The sequence below is a fragment of the Elaeis guineensis genome, chromosome 1 (assembly GCF_000442705.2).
Source record: "Elaeis guineensis isolate ETL-2024a chromosome 1, EG11, whole genome shotgun sequence".
Classification (NCBI taxonomy): Eukaryota; Viridiplantae; Streptophyta; class Magnoliopsida; order Arecales; family Arecaceae; genus Elaeis; species Elaeis guineensis.
The window spans coordinates 29,567,591-29,584,294 of record NC_025993.2 but is presented as its reverse complement, the minus strand read 5'-3'; the positions used below and the strand labels follow the sequence as shown (position 1 = coordinate 29,584,294).

General features: G+C 37.0%; 2 protein-coding genes and 4 non-coding genes across 15 annotated transcripts; 1 reads left to right on the top strand and 5 right to left on the bottom strand.

The window, feature by feature from the left end:
• Nucleotides 1-1,182: 1,182 nt before the first annotated feature.
• On the top strand, nt 1,183-6,723 carry LOC105032279 (pentatricopeptide repeat-containing protein At1g80550, mitochondrial). Of its 9 annotated transcripts, none has more exons than XM_029260972.2 (3): nt 1,183-2,859; nt 4,915-6,190; nt 6,284-6,723. In XM_029260972.2, the coding sequence occupies exon 1, from the start codon at nt 1,225-1,227 to the stop codon at nt 2,557-2,559; it is 1,335 nt and encodes a 444-aa protein (XP_029116805.1). In that variant the 5' UTR covers nt 1,183-1,224; the 3' UTR covers nt 2,560-2,859; nt 4,915-6,190; nt 6,284-6,723. The 9 variants fall into 9 exon arrangements, with proteins under 9 accessions (XP_029116805.1, XP_010904986.1, XP_073107968.1 ...); XM_010906684.4 differs by having other exon boundaries at nt 6,281-6,723; XM_073251867.1 differs by having other exon boundaries at nt 6,262-6,723.
• A 2,048-nt stretch (nt 6,724-8,771) lies between these two features.
• Nucleotides 8,772-15,562, bottom strand: LOC105032282 (small ribosomal subunit protein uS17). Of its 2 annotated transcripts, none has more exons than XM_010906689.4 (6): nt 15,415-15,559; nt 14,638-14,678; nt 14,451-14,551; nt 9,604-9,748; nt 9,439-9,528; nt 8,772-9,076 (listed from the first exon to the last, which is right to left on the bottom strand). In XM_010906689.4, the coding sequence occupies exons 1-6, from the start codon at nt 15,424-15,426 to the stop codon at nt 8,983-8,985; spliced, it is 483 nt and encodes a 160-aa protein (XP_010904991.1). In that variant the 5' UTR covers nt 15,427-15,559; the 3' UTR covers nt 8,772-8,982. The 2 variants fall into 2 exon arrangements, with proteins under 2 accessions (XP_010904991.1, XP_010904992.1); XM_010906690.4 differs by lacking the exon at nt 8,772-9,076 and adding an exon at nt 9,137-9,354 and having other exon boundaries at nt 15,415-15,562.
• Nucleotides 10,990-11,077, bottom strand: LOC114912803 (small nucleolar RNA Z102/R77). The gene has a single exon (XR_003798698.1). It is a non-coding gene; the product is annotated as a small nucleolar RNA Z102/R77 (small nucleolar RNA).
• On the bottom strand, nt 11,537-11,635 carry LOC114912801 (small nucleolar RNA Z101). Its single transcript, XR_003798696.1, has one exon. It is a non-coding gene; the product is annotated as a small nucleolar RNA Z101 (small nucleolar RNA).
• On the bottom strand, nt 11,778-11,865 carry LOC114912802 (small nucleolar RNA Z102/R77). Its single transcript, XR_003798697.1, has one exon. It is a non-coding gene; the product is annotated as a small nucleolar RNA Z102/R77 (small nucleolar RNA).
• On the bottom strand, nt 12,032-12,130 carry LOC114912800 (small nucleolar RNA Z101). Its single transcript, XR_003798695.1, has one exon. It is a non-coding gene; the product is annotated as a small nucleolar RNA Z101 (small nucleolar RNA).
• Nucleotides 15,563-16,704: the final 1,142 nt, after the last annotated feature.

Sequence of the window (16,704 nt, the reverse complement as noted above, 5' to 3'; positions counted from 1 at the left end):
TTTCTTCACCATGAGATGATGGATAAAGAATTACTCTAGTTGGGATTTACATTACAAATTAATGAAAAAATATGACGTTGTTTCGATTGGATCTCAAAAGAAATCAGATTAAGATAGGAAAAGAGAGGTTTGTCACAACCGCCCCCTGATCCCTTCTACATATTGCTAATAGATGCCACAAGTGTCATAGTCTGAAAATTGGATTTTGGAAAGAGCAAGGATGGTGGCACCCTTTTGTCACAGAGGAAAAAGGTGGAGGGCCTCTTCTGTCACTGTCCTTCTTCTTTTGGTCCTCTCTCCTTCGTACCAAAGAGTTTTAATTTATAGATATGGAGATCTAAGGAAGCTATGGCCATGGACGTTGGCTAAGGAAATAGGCTTTGAAGAAGGTTAGAAAAAAAAAAAGAATAAAGATATTTTTATCATTTGAAATTCGAAGAATCACACCGTAATATTTTAGAAGCTGGAAGGTTCATTTTAGAAGTTTTCAAAGATAAGAGCATGTGAAAATTGCTCAAACTTGACTGATGAAACTATACTTTTTTTTTTTTTTACCTCCAAATCGAAATCTAGATCAAAGCAAGAGAATACTACTAATACATGATTAGAGATGTAATTTTAATCGATTTGCTGGATATGCGATTTGATCCGATTCAAATGGGATAGATTTTATTCGACCCGATGAAAATTCGAGATGGATACAGATTGTAGAAAAAAAATACTTAAAATGAATCCAAATCAAGTATATATAATGGTATGTCCGATTTTAAATCCGACCTAATATAATCTTAATATATATATATATTTTAAAATTATAATAATTTTATATTTTTTATTATATCTGATTCGAATTAATTTTTTTATCTATTCGGTATGATTGGACCGGATACGAGATGGATACGCAATTGACATCAATATAAAATTTTTAATTACAGGATGTATATAAATATGGGCCGGCTCAATCTATATCCACTCCATTGCCACCCCTGTACATAATCTCCCAATGCATCACCATTTTTTCAAGTAGGAGTCCGGTTTGAACCAGTTGCATCGTTTGGGATCCGCACGTCAAGTTGAAATCCTACCCACTTTTTTTCTCACGTGCTGGGCACGTGCAGTATTTTGGTTGGAATATAACAGAAACACAAGATGGAGGTGGAAAAACCCTTTCACTGACCAAAACCTGAAGGAGGAAAAACTCTCCAAAATCCTTAGCAGCAGCCAATGCCCTCCCTCCTCCCCTCCTCCATCCCCACTCGCTCCTCCATTCTTTTCCTTCGCATCTCCTCCCTCTCGTTCTTCTCCTCTTCCTCCGATCCTTCGCCACCCCTTAACGACGAGACCGTCCTCGAGACCCTCTCCAGCTACGCCAACGACTGGCCCCGCGCCCTCGACTTCTTCCACTGGGTCGCCGCTGCCGGCGGCTTCTCCCACACCCCCGCCACCCTCGCCCGTGCCGTCGACATCCTCGGCAAGCACTTCGAGTTCTCCCACGCCTGGTCCCTCCTCTCCTCCCACCATCCGAGCCCCTCCTCTTCTCCCGACACCCTCCGCCCCGCCTTTCGCGCCCTCTTCAACCGCCTCGCCGCCGCCCGCCTCGTCTCCGACGCCCTCGCTGCCCTCCGCCGTGCCTCCGACGACTTCGGCCTCCGCGACCGCGCAACCTTCGACCTTCTCGTCGACGCCCTCTGCGACCACCGCCTCGTCCCCGAGGCCGAGGACCTCTGCCTCCGCTCCTCCTCTCCCTTCCCCCCTGACACCAAGACCTACAACCTTCTCCTCCGCGGCTGGCTCAAGATTGGTTGGTGGGGCAAATGCCGCGAGTTCTGGGACGAAATGGACCGGAAAGGCATCGCAAAGGACCTCCATTCCTACTCCATCTACATGGATATCCTCTCCAAGTCCGGCAAACCGTGGAAAGCCGTCAAATTGTACAAGGAGATGAAGAAAAAAGGCATCTTTTTGGACGTTGTAGCTTATAATACAGTAATTCAGGCGATGGGGCTCTCTAATGGGGTTGATTTCTCGATTCGTTTGTACAGGGAGATGATCGATTTAGGGTGCCAGCCAAATGTCGCAACATTTAACACAATCATCAAGCTGTTGTGCAGAGAAGGCAGGTTCAGGGAGGCGTATGCGTTTGTTGATCAGATGAGGAAGAAGGGCTGCGATCCCAATGTCATCACTTACCACTGTTTCTTTCAGAATTTAAATAGGCCACAGGAGATTCTCGAGCTGTTCGATAAAATGGTGAAGAGAGGGTGCCGGCCAAGGATGGAGACATATGTGATGCTGATGAAGAAGTTTGGGAGGTGGGGATTTCTCAGGCCAGTGTTTATTGTTTGGAAGGCAATGGAAGAGCATGGGTGTAGTCCGGATGCGTTTGCTTACAATGCATTGATTGATGCATTGCTGCAAAAGGGAATGATTGAGATGGCTCGGAAGTATGATGAGGAGATGCTGGCGAAGGGGCTCGCACCGAAGCCAAGGAAGGAGTTGGGGACTAAGGGACCTGGCATGGAGTCTGATGATGATAATGCATTGAGTGGTGTGTTTTGAAGATGTGAGCATGGTCTGTTGGACATTCTGTGAAGGAAGAAAGAACTGCTGTCCGGTTTCAAAGATCAAAGATATATGTCACTGCTAATGCCTCACGGTGTTGTTTATTATATGGCATCAAGGGTATGAGCACAATGTCTTTGAGGTCCTTTTGAATGATTGGACTATGCGTTTTTAAAGCATCAAAGAATTGTACTGAGAAGACCCTCGTGAAGGAGGATAGAAGGGTTGTGACACCTGAGAATGATGTTGATAACAGCTGTTACATTTTTCAAAGCAGAAATGCAAACTCAAATATAGGTAAGCCTGCTTTACCTAAACTTTATTCCTCATCCTACTTTTAGTTGGCTTTGTCTTTTATTTCAAGCACTTCGACTTTTATATGTCTTTCTTATATGTATTATTAAAAAGGAATTATGGTTTTATCGTTGATGCAAATAAATATAAAACAATCTTAGTTGGGTTTATCCTTTCAAAATGGTTAGATATAAATTGAAGGAAGATGACATAAAAACTTGTGGCAGACGCAAGGCTCTTAACCTAATTTACCCATAACTTCATCTCTTTGCCAAGTGGAAACACCAGAGCTGCACTCTGATTATAGTTTCTGAACCAAAACACCTCACTGCCACCTGAGTTCACAATTCTGCTCAATATTAGACTTCATCATTATGACACAGACTATAAAGGCCTGGGTCATCGATGACACTTTAGGTTCACCATCAGAAAACATGTGCAGCCCACTCCAACCGATCTTACATGAGGCTTTCACTAGATCAGGGCTGAGAAAGTTGATCTTATATAAGACTTTCCAATTGATCTAACATCAGGTTTTGGTCTACTTAACACACTTGCACTCCTAGTCCTTCCTTTGCAGTCGCCTTCACTGAATTTTCCACCACATGGCATCTGTAAGTACCTTGTCTTATTTGGAGCAAATCTGCAAACACCTAGTCAGCTTGACGTTTTCCCAAGGGTTACACTTTGACCTCCAAAATCCTGACATTGTACAATACTATTTAGCAAAATCAAAGATATTATTATCTTAAAACATCCTGCTGCCTGGCTTAAGTTGACTAGCGAACGGCACTTTTGATTGAGGAAAATCTATATTTATGCTATAATAAAGATCAAAGAGAAAGAGAAAAAAAAATGCATAACAGTTCATTAGAAGAATCTGGATGGTTTCTACTAATATTGCTTAGTCATAATATTGCTAAACTCAAGTGTTGTCAATTTGCAATGAAGTGTTTTTTAATATAAAACATCAAAACATGGGGGAAAAAAGAAAATTGCCACATACTGACATATTTGGCTGTTGGAGGCGGGACGGTCGATTGTTGTAGTGGCATGGAGTGTTCTGTTGCATCCAAGTATTCAAAAGTGCCGGCACTATAACTCCCAAAAACTGAACTGTCTAAGTGGCATATTTGCAAGGGTATCTAATGAACAACTCTTTCATGTGCTCAATTTCTTGAAGGAAACATAATGCCAGAAACTCCCTCCTATGAATTCTAGTGTGGCGAAAAGAACCAAGACTTGAGGTCATCTAGTATGATAAGTTTGTCCCTTTTAAAAGTTTGTCATGAATTAGAGTTCCTCATATACACTTTAATGAAATTATGAAATATTTTGAGGAACTAAGTAGTTCCAAACTATTGCATGAATAACAGGAGGACACATCAGACTAGTGTCTAATAAAGTTGGACACATCATCCATAACAATTTACCTGGCAACATGCCATTAAAGATTTCTTAATCTTAGTTTCAAGAAACAGGAGCTCTTCGGAAGCTTGAATGTGCACCAACTTCCTAAGCAATTCTTTACATGAAATTATTTTAAAATACCCATTTCCCCATGTTTGCACCCGCACCCAATTTCAGTTCTGGCAACTAAGTTACAAACACCTAGGTTGATCTTGTATGTGAGGAATATTAGAATCTATAGCTGTTGATTACTGGTTATATTATTCTTAAATGATAAATAGCACTTTATAATTTCCTAGTGTGATCTGCTAATAATAAAAATTTTATTAATTTTGAAATTTATTATGAGTTTTTTGGAGCATTAGTAGCAATCAAAAATCTTGTAAGATTTTGATTTTAATAATATTTTCTTTCAGGGGTTTTAAGCTTATAAATATATGAATGAAGTCAAATTTCACGCATATCACATGAATCATGTGGGCAATGAAACATGGTTAGTTAAGGTATATTTTGCATTCTAGTTTTATCATCGACTAGCTTATAAACTCATGCCATGCATGAGATGCAATTTTTTTGAAACTTTAAATAATTTGCAATTTCAAGTAATTTATGAAGACGAATCCATCATATTTTTTTTTCCAAAATAAGAATTTTTTTCGAAGACATGGTGGACGGAGGTGATTCTCTGATAGGAGCACTACTCGTCGTCGACAATTGGAGAGAACTTTCCGTGCTTCGGTCTCTTCCCAAGCTAATTTGATCTGAAGTAAGGATAGAGCTTGAATTATCGGGCGCCTCCCAAGCCTCTTGGTCTTTTAACGTGAGGAGGATCTTGGCTGGCTCTCTCTAACACTGGTAATGCCGGAGGCGGAATCAGAGCTGGAGGAGCCCTTGAAGTTGGTGGCAGGGATCTGCTAGGAGGGTGGATTGCGGCGGTGGAGGGCGGCTATGAAAGGGATGTGGATTGTATCGCACGGGCAGTTGGCGATGGGAGGGGAAGGAATCAAGCACATCGAAGAAAGGATCAGGGAAGGCATCATCATCGAGCTCCATCTCATCCATGGGAGGGGAAGGCGAAGAAAGGAGGAGGGAGAATAGGAGGAATAAGGAGGTGGGAATAAGAGTGACTAGGAGAGCCGTAAAGATGGGCAGTGGAATAAATCGGTGACTCACAAAAATTGGGATTCATGGAAACGGGATTAATCTTGGGCGATATTTGGCGCAAGTTGTGATACGTGGCAAAATATTTTGGAAACAAATGTCAAATGGAGGCGCAAGTGAATTGTACCATTATAAAATTAATCATTGCTATATTGTAGCGTGAAATGTTTATAGATTTATTTTGGTGCAACATAGATCAATTTCTCTGATAAATATTTCAATTAATTTTTATACTTACAAACCATTTGTCTATCTTCGCTTTCTTATCAATTTTTATTTTCTTGGGCACTCAGGCTGCGAACTGGTACGAACCTCTAATATGTACCAATTCAGCTTTTTGGTTCGTTGCTGCGCTCCTTATCTGAAGCCACTGGCATGGTCTGAGATAAAAGATAGCGCAGGCGATCGCTTCTTTTGCTTAGCTGCTCCCCACCTAATCCTAGGTTGCTTCACTCCAAAGAGAAGTACTTTGTCAGAAGGCAGAGCAGAGCAAATCAAAATGCTCTCCATTTCAGTTCAAGGCAGATTGCCCTCTTAATACCCAAACCACCTTTCCCCCCACCTCACACCAAACCCTTCTTCTTCTTCTCCTCCTTCAAACCCTTCTTCTTCTCCAAACCCAACCCTATTCCTCTCATTCTCTCATCTTTCTCTCCCCACAAAACCTCCACCCTTTCCAAGAGACTCACCCCCCTCCACCAATCTGCATCAGCCACCACCACGGAAGCCCTCGAGACCTCCTCCGATGCCGACCAACCTGGAGGTAAAAAAATGTCTTGCTTTAGCTCTTGTCTTCTTTCTTTTTTTCTTGCGAGGGGTTATAAAAAATTATAGAAATGGGTGTGTGGATTAGAAGCTAGGGGTGGTGAAGATGATGGAGAAGCCGAGGCTGATGCTCAAGTTCGGATGGAGAAGAACATTGGGCTCGTGCTGGACCAGATGATACCAGGCTACAGGAGTATCCCGCTGAGCTCCTAGTACACATGTCAAATGGAGGCTCTACCAATGCAGAAGACTCCATTTTAATATATATATATATATATATATATATATATATATATATATATATATATATATTATTGAACTTTCAAACCTTCTTGTACCAATCTCTTTCGAATGGTAGATTTCTTTTTGTAAATCATATGATCTTCAAAATAGAGTCCGAGGTATTTATTTATAGAAAATCGGAGGAAGCTTAAGCAGGATGGATGTAGAAACTGTAGAGCAGAGAATCAAAAACAAGTTTATGTATTATTACCTTTCAGTTTTAGATAAACCTTTGTCATTTTCTGCAAAGAGTTTTGGTTATCTACCGTGCGTGGTGCAAAGGGCCTAGAGCAGACATATTTTGAATTCCAAAGCCTTTTGCCTGAATATATAAATATATCTCAAAATAGTAAAATGATGGATCTCCACAGCTCTATTTTTTTTTTTTCTTTCAATGAGTGTTCACTGCAACTATTTACTCTGAAGGTCTTTACAAATAGATTGAGCTCGTGTCTATGAATATTTTCTTTGAAACAGAGCATGCGCGTGGCATGTGCCATATACATATATATATATAATGCAATAATGTCAGATTAGCTCCGATAGGAGGTCATGGAGAAAATATTCCACTTGAGAGGGTATATTTGTGTTGAGCTGAACCCAATATACAGGGAGATACGAGAGCAAGTCATTTGTATCCTTTGAATTGGATGTATAGAAGAATTAATAAGCAGACTTTCATTTGAACCAAAATATTTTGTAATGGAGGGTACAGGACTACGATTACTTTCAATGTCTCTTTGAGCTTTTCTATTCCTTCAGAGTATTATCAGGTGCCAATAAACTTCTTATAACGTATGAGCTCAGCTTTTATGGTTGGTGATATGCCATTTCATGCATGATTATTTCTGCTGAGTGAAGATATGAGCACCTAGAGGCAGATTATTGCTCCCTTTGCCATGTGGCATGATGGAAGTTATGGGAGTGATGATCTTGGACAGAGATCGCCTAAAGGTTTTCATCACTTTACAGGTCTTCCGACTCCACTTGCTTGTCTACCTGAAATAAGCACAATGTCTAAGATATTCCTGATATTATATTGTCCTAATAGAAAGGTAATAATCACCTACATATGTGAGCCAATGACTGTTTTTCTTTGAAATTAAATTATGTATCACACTGTTTCATTTATTTTATCCGTAAAAGTTTTTATGTATGACAACATGGTTCATAATTACCTTTTTGTATCCAGGTAATGTAATCATAGTTACCTTTTTTTATGAGACTAGAGAGTGCTGCTCTTTTGCAAATTGTTTCCTGATGTTTGAACCAGTTCAACATTAATTGGTTAAAGCTTTAATGCTAGTCTTCATCAGCAATATCATGAACATATTGACAAAGCATTTTTTTCTTTTTAACTGATGGCATCTGAATGAATCTGATTTTATGATCTTATTAGCTTACTGGGTTGTAATCTGCCGTTAAGTTCTGATCATTGTCATAGTTGTGAAAGTTGATGCACTCAAAAACATATAGTGAGTTAAAAATGATTGAATCCTAAAGGCCTATTCTCATAAATATACAAGTCACCTATTGCCTGTAACGTCACAACTGTAGATAGAGCTGCTGGGACCATTTGCTTGTGCTGATGGGAACAATCCTCGGCCAAATAGTGGAATCATCCACATCCTTCCAAGTGAAACCTATACAAGAAAGGAATTTTCTATAGACTTCTGATATGTTTCTCTCTCTTTAACACCATGCCTGTTACTTCGGCATATACATACAAATTAATCAACAGCATGTTCCTATACAAAAAGCTATATAGTTAAGTACATAAAATTGTCAGTGCCAACTAGTGCAGTTGTCAAGTTTTGGGTGTTTTTGAGTCCTTCGATAACATGCAATATACTGCACACAAATGACAGCAAAGGATGCTCTCAGATCATAATACAGTCCCAAGGCAACAGAACAATCCCTTGTATCCAACATGGGTGAAGGATGATATGTATCCAACATGGGTGATGGACGATATATCATAAAGAGTGAACTTAAAACATACTTTTTTTCATTCTGATGTTAACAGCATCTTTTCAAAATGAAGCAAATCAGATTTTCAAGGTTTGAAGCTAATCAGATTCTCAAGGGCTAATGGCAACAGAACGAAATGACCCTTGATCAAGACAACTTGCAAAGAAATTATCACCAAATGTAAAGCCAATCCTTGTAAAATTTGAGGGATGGAAAATAACACCAGACATTAACCAGATTTTCTTAAAATAGGTTACATGGCAGCACTTCTACATAGATACCAATACTACCAACTATCAAATTTTGTGAGGGAACTCAAGGAAAGCTTACGCCAAAGGGTTCAGATGCTTGATAAAGAATTCTGAATGCAATAACATAAACCATTCAAAGTTCTATGATCCAATCAAAAATCTCAAAGGAATATCAGTAAACGTGAGTACCAAAAATGAAATTTAGAAACCCAACTTTTCTGCTCTAACAACATCAGCCTCATAATGAAAGCTTTTAACTGGACAAAACTCGGTCTCTCAGACCACCTCAGATTGCAGAAAAAGCCTTCTTGCCGCCTCCACTCTTTGAGCCGGCTGGAATGACTTTCAATACATTGAATCTCACAGTCTTTGCCAATGGCCTGGGCAGAGGGGAGATCAAAAATTACAATTAAATGAACTGCATACACAACTAATGGTTAATGAGTATGACTACGTTTCACAATGTTCCAACCTTTGCCATGGTACCATCATAAACCACCGCATGACATAATTTAGGGAAATGCGGGTTGTATCACATTTCATTATGCTAGATTATATATAGAGATGAAACAGGCTTTGACAGAGCATGCTGTCTTACAGATGCAGGAATGGAAATTTCATAGCGTGCCAGATCTGTCACCTGCATCACCTGTATAAGCTGATGGCAGATCTGGAGATTTTATGAGCTTGCCCAAAACATAACATCATCCCCAAAATCTACAACATTGAGAAGTAAGTTTACCTGCACTGCCCAATGATTACGTGGTCCCCTTCCTTGACTCGGAAACAGGGTGATATGTGTGCTGCTATATTTGAGTGCCTCTTCTCATACCTGGGAAACAAGAAAAATAAGTTATCGTTTTCAATCTAACCAAGACGCAAGAAACCAGCCTATTCTTTCACTTGCCTTTGATATTTCTTTACATAATGAAGGTAGTTGCGACGTACAATGATGGTTCTGTTCATCTTGGCACTGTGGCATGTGCCTGCTAAGATGCGACCCCTAATTGACACAGTACCCGTGAATGGGCATTTCTTATCAATATAGGTTCCTGCAAGCAAATCAAAATTGTTGAAGGACAACATATTCCATGTTACTGCAAGCAAATCAAAATTGTTGAAGGACAACATATTCCATGTTAAATTTTTATATACGCAAAAGAAATTGTTTGTATTAAAAATTCAACATCATGTTAAAGCTAGCAATGGGATATCTCCATGGAACAACTGCCACAAATCATTGCATAGGGTTACTTTGTAAAAGTGGTAGGGTGATACGCGTGCGCACACACAAGAAAAAAAAAAAAAGAAAATTTATAAATTGGTTAAAAAAAGTTAGACAGAGATAAAAATTAGAGAAAGCCTAACCAATACAAGATGTTAAAGGAGATTTTTAACATATTTTCCAGTAGAACCCAAGGCAATTTATTTTCCTTTTGTTCTACCTTATGGTATAGATGAGATTGCAAAAGTAAATGCATTGACAAAGATTTGAGTGGACAATAAGTATGCTAAGAGAACTTCCTAAGTGGAACTTGAGGAGGGCAAAATCAGCAATGAATAGATTGCCGTGGTTATGATTGCAGAGAGACTAAAATGCAGGCCCAAAAATACATTGCACCAAATGGTTTACTAAAAAAGTCATTGTCAAAGAAAAGAAATATTGATAGGAGAAATGTTTATTGCAATGGTTAATGAGTTCAACACTATAAAGATCACCCATTATTATCAAAAAAAAAAACTTCTGGAAATTCAATTTTCTCATTGCCTAGCAGACAGTTTAATCTATGAACTTAAACACCTATTGACAAAGTAGATGCAAGAGCAGTTTGCTAGAATAGTCATACCTAAAATAATTATAAACCAAAAACATTATCTATTATTTATACAGGGTCAGCTTTGTAGAACAAGCTGGACCGTACTTTAAACAAGTCAGAACAACCAAAAACCAACAATTTAGAGATCCAACCTATGAACCCTATGGACTGGTGCGGAAAAAGGGGAATTCCTAAAACCAAACAAAGCTATGATTTGGGTATCCAAAATGCCAGACACAAGCCATTTAACGCTTAAAGGCCCAGATTAGACGGTTCTGAGGATGGATGGGTGGTGTTGGAGATGAGTGGGGGGAAGAGCTCAGTGGTGGGGAGGAATAACATTAAAATAACCTAATCCAAATACCCACTACATGTATAACACAACAATAAAAAAACTCAAAGATAACAATGATATCTTTCAAGTAAAATATGCATTTATAATTCAAACGAAAGGCTTGCTGGCTTACAGAAACGAAGAGTGATCAGATAGAGCTAATACAGCAAGCGCCATCATCTTGGCCATCAAATCAATAGGGAAACAAATTAACCATCATCATCTCACCCTCCTATCATCTTCCATCATTTGCATGATCAATAAAAATGTATAAATTATAAAGAATAAAAACTGTTACATAAGATCTCAAAAAGAAAGATCAAGAAAGTGATAGAGAATGCATGCAGGGGTACTTGGTTCGTGACCGAAATCGAAATCGGAATCAGAATGAATTGGAATAAGAATCGGAATGACCAAATCCCCTGAAGTGTTTAGTTCATTACCGGAATCGAAATCGGAATGAAAATTTGAATCCATAGGGAAGAGTGGGGATTGAGTTTTAAGTAGATTGGGCCATTCCCATTCCACTCCAGAATCATAATTGGAATGGGACTCCCTCCAACCAAACGACTGGAATGAGAGTCACCCATTCCGATTTCCATTCCAGACCTCCATTCCCCCCAACTAAGCAACCCCACAGTTTATACAAAAAGAAAAAACAAATAATAAAAAAAAAGATAAACACTATGAAGGGGCATCAGATCTCCAACATGATGATAGGTAACATCATTGAGGTGTTTCAAATGCAAATTACCCATTAAAGTTATGAGATTCCTCATCTGCCCAAACGAAGATATTGACGGAAAGAGATTAGGAACCAAATTGTCATGGGAGATATGCCCACCAGGGGGGGCATTACATGTACAACACAATAATAAAAAACTGAAAGAAAACAATGATATCTTTCAATTAGAATATGCATTTATGTTAGAGTGATCAGATAGAGCTAATACAACAAGTGCCATCATTTTGGCCATCAAACCAATAGGGAAACAAATTAACCATCATCATCTCACCCTCTTATCATCTTCCATCATTTGCAGAATCAATAAAAATGTATGAAAATTATAAAGAATATGAAACTGCGACATGAGATATCAAAACGAAAGATAAAGAAAGCAATGGAAAAGACACCAAGTTTATCAAAAGAAATAAGAAAATGAACAGAAAAGATAAATATTATGAAGGGGCATCAGATCTCCAAGGTGATGATAGGTAACATCATTAAGATGTTTCAGATGCAAATTACCCATTAAAATTATGAGATTCCTCATCTGCCCAAACAAATATATTGATGGAAAGAGATTTAGGAACCTAACTGTCATGGGTGATATGTGCACAGGGGGGAGGAGGGGGGGCAGCTGGAGGATCAACAAATGGTGGCCTTGGTGCAGCCTATTAAAAGTTCCTCCAATAATGATTGTTTCATAAAAAGTAGGTCAAGAAGAATCCAGACTACCGACAACTTCATATCTCTCAGGTGAGAAAGAGGGAGGGCAAGGGGGAATGCACTCATCAAGCCAAGGGCTTCTGTGAACATTTGCAGGATGACGACGATTACAGGCAGAGAGCAGGGACCAAGGCAAATGTCAGAAATAGGATTCACGAGAATGGCATTTATGCTCCACAAAGTAAGATCAAAATGGACCTACAACATATGTTCATAATAATTCATATAACTTTATTATTATAGTACAGAATATGTAATGATTTTATATAACACGATACAAGATATTATGTCAAATTTTGTTTGGACTGGTCATAATTAGGACAGGTTGTGCCAAGTGAAGACCACCATGATAGTGCTGTAATCAGGTCATTGTGTCCAGAAAAACAAAGGAACCCAACCTGCGAGAATCAGCTCAAGCTCAGGTCAGAGCCTAACCCAGGCCTAGATCAACATGATATCTGATGAACTTCGAAATTCAAGCATTGTAGATTGTTGATTTTGTATTACATTCATGCTTCTCATTATATCCCCTAAACACTATTGATAGATGTAGACAATTCCTGCCAAAATAAGCTATATGCATGTGTTTTCAATGTTTGAGATTGCAAGTTATAGAATGCTTTAGATGGTTACAGTTTATTTTTAGACGATAAACAGGTAGAAGAATCTAGAGGAAAGTCACCTGACTGGTCATGGAAGTTGAACATTCATGCTCCCTCCTATAAGGTATTTGGATAATACAGCTAGATAAAGAAGGTCATAACTAGCTAGTGTAGTGGGCAGAGTTCTAGTAAAAGGAAACTTCTCTAGGGTTCTATACCTACTTCATATTCTCTTAAGGAACTCAAACCACACGCACTTGTTAATAACTTCCTATTATAACATTTTTTAGAGAGCCACTTTCTTGCACCTGCAACTCACTTCTAGTGCAGGAAACAGTAGGCATGCAAGCCCAAGGAATTTTTGCTACAAGCAAGGCAACTAGCTAACAAAATTTGGCCCATGTACACAAAGGGTACTTTGTTGCACTCCATAACCTCCATAACAAGCAAACCAAGAGGAGTTCAAGCTAGCTTGGCTTCTCTGCACCCTACCAGCCATTCATCTTGTTCTCCTTCTAATAGACGATCATGACCATCAATAGAAGATCAAGATCATCCACCCCTTAAAATATTTCATTGTCCTTGCAAACTCTCACCTCCTCCACAACACAAAATAGATCCACCATCTTATCCTTCCATTGTTGCGGTACACGAACATAGTGAGAGCTAACCTCATGATAATGATAGACTATCATGGTGTTACTAAAATATCTGCAACAGTTCCAAGTATCAAGGTTGGTACAATACCTAAAAATTAACACCTTGGCACTTTCATATGATATAAAGTAATTAAGCATATTTATCATATGTATTAATATACCATTGTTTATTATGGTACTTTATGTTGAGAAAACACTTTATCACATTACAAGAATAAAAAAGAAAAAAATGAGACACTTGATTAAATATGCTTAAATACTCTGAACCAACCAATCTTATTTAGCACTTGGAATAACTGACAGTTGAACTGCCCACACTTGCACTAGAGGATTCCTTAAACAAGACCAAAAAAATTTTGCAGCGAGCATCAACACTCTGGGCTAACATAAACAGGATCCACCATTTTCAAAATGCCAAAGACTATTATTTTCAGTGTCCAATGTCATTGGCTATTCAGAAGACCTAAGAACTACAGTGCCTAGGGATACTTGAGCAAAAATAACGTTGTAAACCTAATAACCCCTTGCTTCCTATATAGAGCAGCGAACACCCTTCTCTCCCTTATTGCAGCCACTCATCAACCTGAATTTTATATGTGCAAATGAGGTTGATCCCCATCGCCCATCTTTGAACACCAAGTGGGGCTTGCAGCTTTCCCATCTTTCTAGATAACACCAGCAAGTATGGACCTGTGCATGACTGGATAATAACAGAGAAACCAAGCAATTAACACAAATGCAAAGCAACTCTCTCTCTCAAAATAATAGGCAATCACAAAAGCAAATCACATCATCGATTATCTAGGAAATACTCATCCAAAACCAACATTAAATTTCTCTTCAAGATATTAGATCTAAGCATAATAACAAAAAGAATCATCAGAGATAAGACCTTCAATGGCTTCTCTGGGAGTTTTGAATCCAAGCCCAATGCTCTTCCAAAATCTGTTCCCACCCTTACCAGGCCTCTTCCCCTTTCCAGCCTTTTTTGAGCTGCAACATTCCCAGCAGCATCATATAAACATGTAGCCAACTATAAATGAAAATTAATAATTCTACTAAAAAATCATTTTTCTTACCAGAGAAACACCTTTGGCTGCTTCAGGAACGCCCTCTCGGTCTGGATAAGAAAATTGATAAAAGCAACAGAAAAAAGAATGTTAGAACTGTGAAAAATGATCCCAAGCTAATCATCATTTACAAAATGAAAGAAGAAACAAGAAATTGCATTCAATCAACTTTACAACTTAAACTTTTCAATTCTCAGTCAACATGTTCATAAATAATATAAACGAATTGAAATTTAGGAGAACTTTTTCTTCGAAAGGTTTCACAAAAAAAAAAGGAAAGAACCTTGATCTACAATTCTTAGAATGGTTATATAACCAAGCTTCGAAAGTCATTGGAAAAACCCAAAAATATTTAAATGACATTATGATCCAATTGCAACTGCGAAAAAAATTAACAGTAACACGCAAATTTACAACAATCCATTCCAAGCTCCACAAACTTATAAAGAAAACAAAAAAAAAAAAAAAAAAAAGAAATCTTCCTCATATGAACTGAAGTGAAGTCAAAACGTGCAATATGATTCGATACAAGCTCGAAACTCACTCGAACGCCTAGAATCTTATCACATGAAAAAACCTGGATCTATGTACGGTTCTCTCAAATTCGAATATCAAGATTGGATCCGTTCGAGTTCTATCCTGCTAATACGGGTTCAAATAGAAACAAAACTCAAGATCAAATTCAAAAATTCCTAACGAAAACATAAAAAAGAAAAAAATCTTAAAAAAAAAAAGAATAAAAAGAAAGTTGCGAACGGAAGTTAAATGGCAAGGATCAGATCCAACCTGCTCCGCCATGATTTGATCGAAGAAATAGGCGAAGGACGGCCTTCGATCACGAAGGAGACGAGAGCAGCAGCGGTAGCTGGGAGAAAGGCCTCGGCCGCGCACTGAAACCCTAGTGTACCAATTTATATGGAGGATGGAAGAGCGAATATTATCTCTAGGTCCCTGGAATTGTCATGAACGACGAAACAACCCTACTGCGGTCGTTGCAATCGTAACCATCTGATGGATGGGAACAAAAATAAGGGTTCGAAACCCAAACGGGATGCTCATCATATGATAATCATTTTCTTCTGCTTCAGCTTCTCCAAAAATATAATCGGATCCTATCTAGAGTTTTTTTTTAAAATAATATAAAAAAAAGTTATTTACATAAATAATTTAAATTTTAATTTATTTATTAATTTGATATAAAAATAATAAAATATTATTTTGAATGAAGTTTTATTATCCATGTCACCCAACCTCAATTTCCACATAGACCACGCGTCAAAAAATAAAAAAAATAAAAATATTATTTTAAATAATATTTTTAAAAATATCATTTAAAATAATATTTTTAAAAACATCATTTTAAATGGCACTTTTAAAAACGCCATTTTAAATGACGTTTTCTAATTTTCCTCAAAAACAAAAAAAAATGAAAAAAATAAAATTTATAATTTTAAATTTATAAATAAAAATTTATAAATAAATAAAAATCTTAATTTTGAATAAATTTTAAAATATTAAAATTTAAATTTTTAATTCAAATAAAAAAATAATTTTAAATTATTTTTTTCTTTTCAAATTAATTTTTTTTTTTAAAATATCTAAACAAAAATCTTAAAAATTTAAAAAATTAAAAAGATCATAGAAAAAAAATGAGAAAAAAATAAAAATTATAATTTTAAATTTAAAAAAATTAAAATTTTGAATTTAAAAAAATAAAATTATAATTTAAAATTTCAAAAAATAAAATTTTTAATTTTAATTAAAATAAAAAATATCATTTCAAATTACTTTCTTCATTTCAAATTAATTTATTTAAAAAATATTTTAAATAAATGAAAAAGATACCCTAAAAAAATTTCATAAAAACAAAAAAAATGAAAAAAATAGAAAAACTTTATAATTATAATTTTAAATTAAAAAATTAAATTTTTAATTTGAATTCAATTTTGATAAAAGAAAAAAAAGCCATAAAAAAGTGAAAAAAAGAGAAAAAAATGTGAAAAAAAATTATAAATTAAAAATTTAAAAAAAATAAGAATTTTAACTTTAATTCAAATAAAAAATATCATTTCAAAT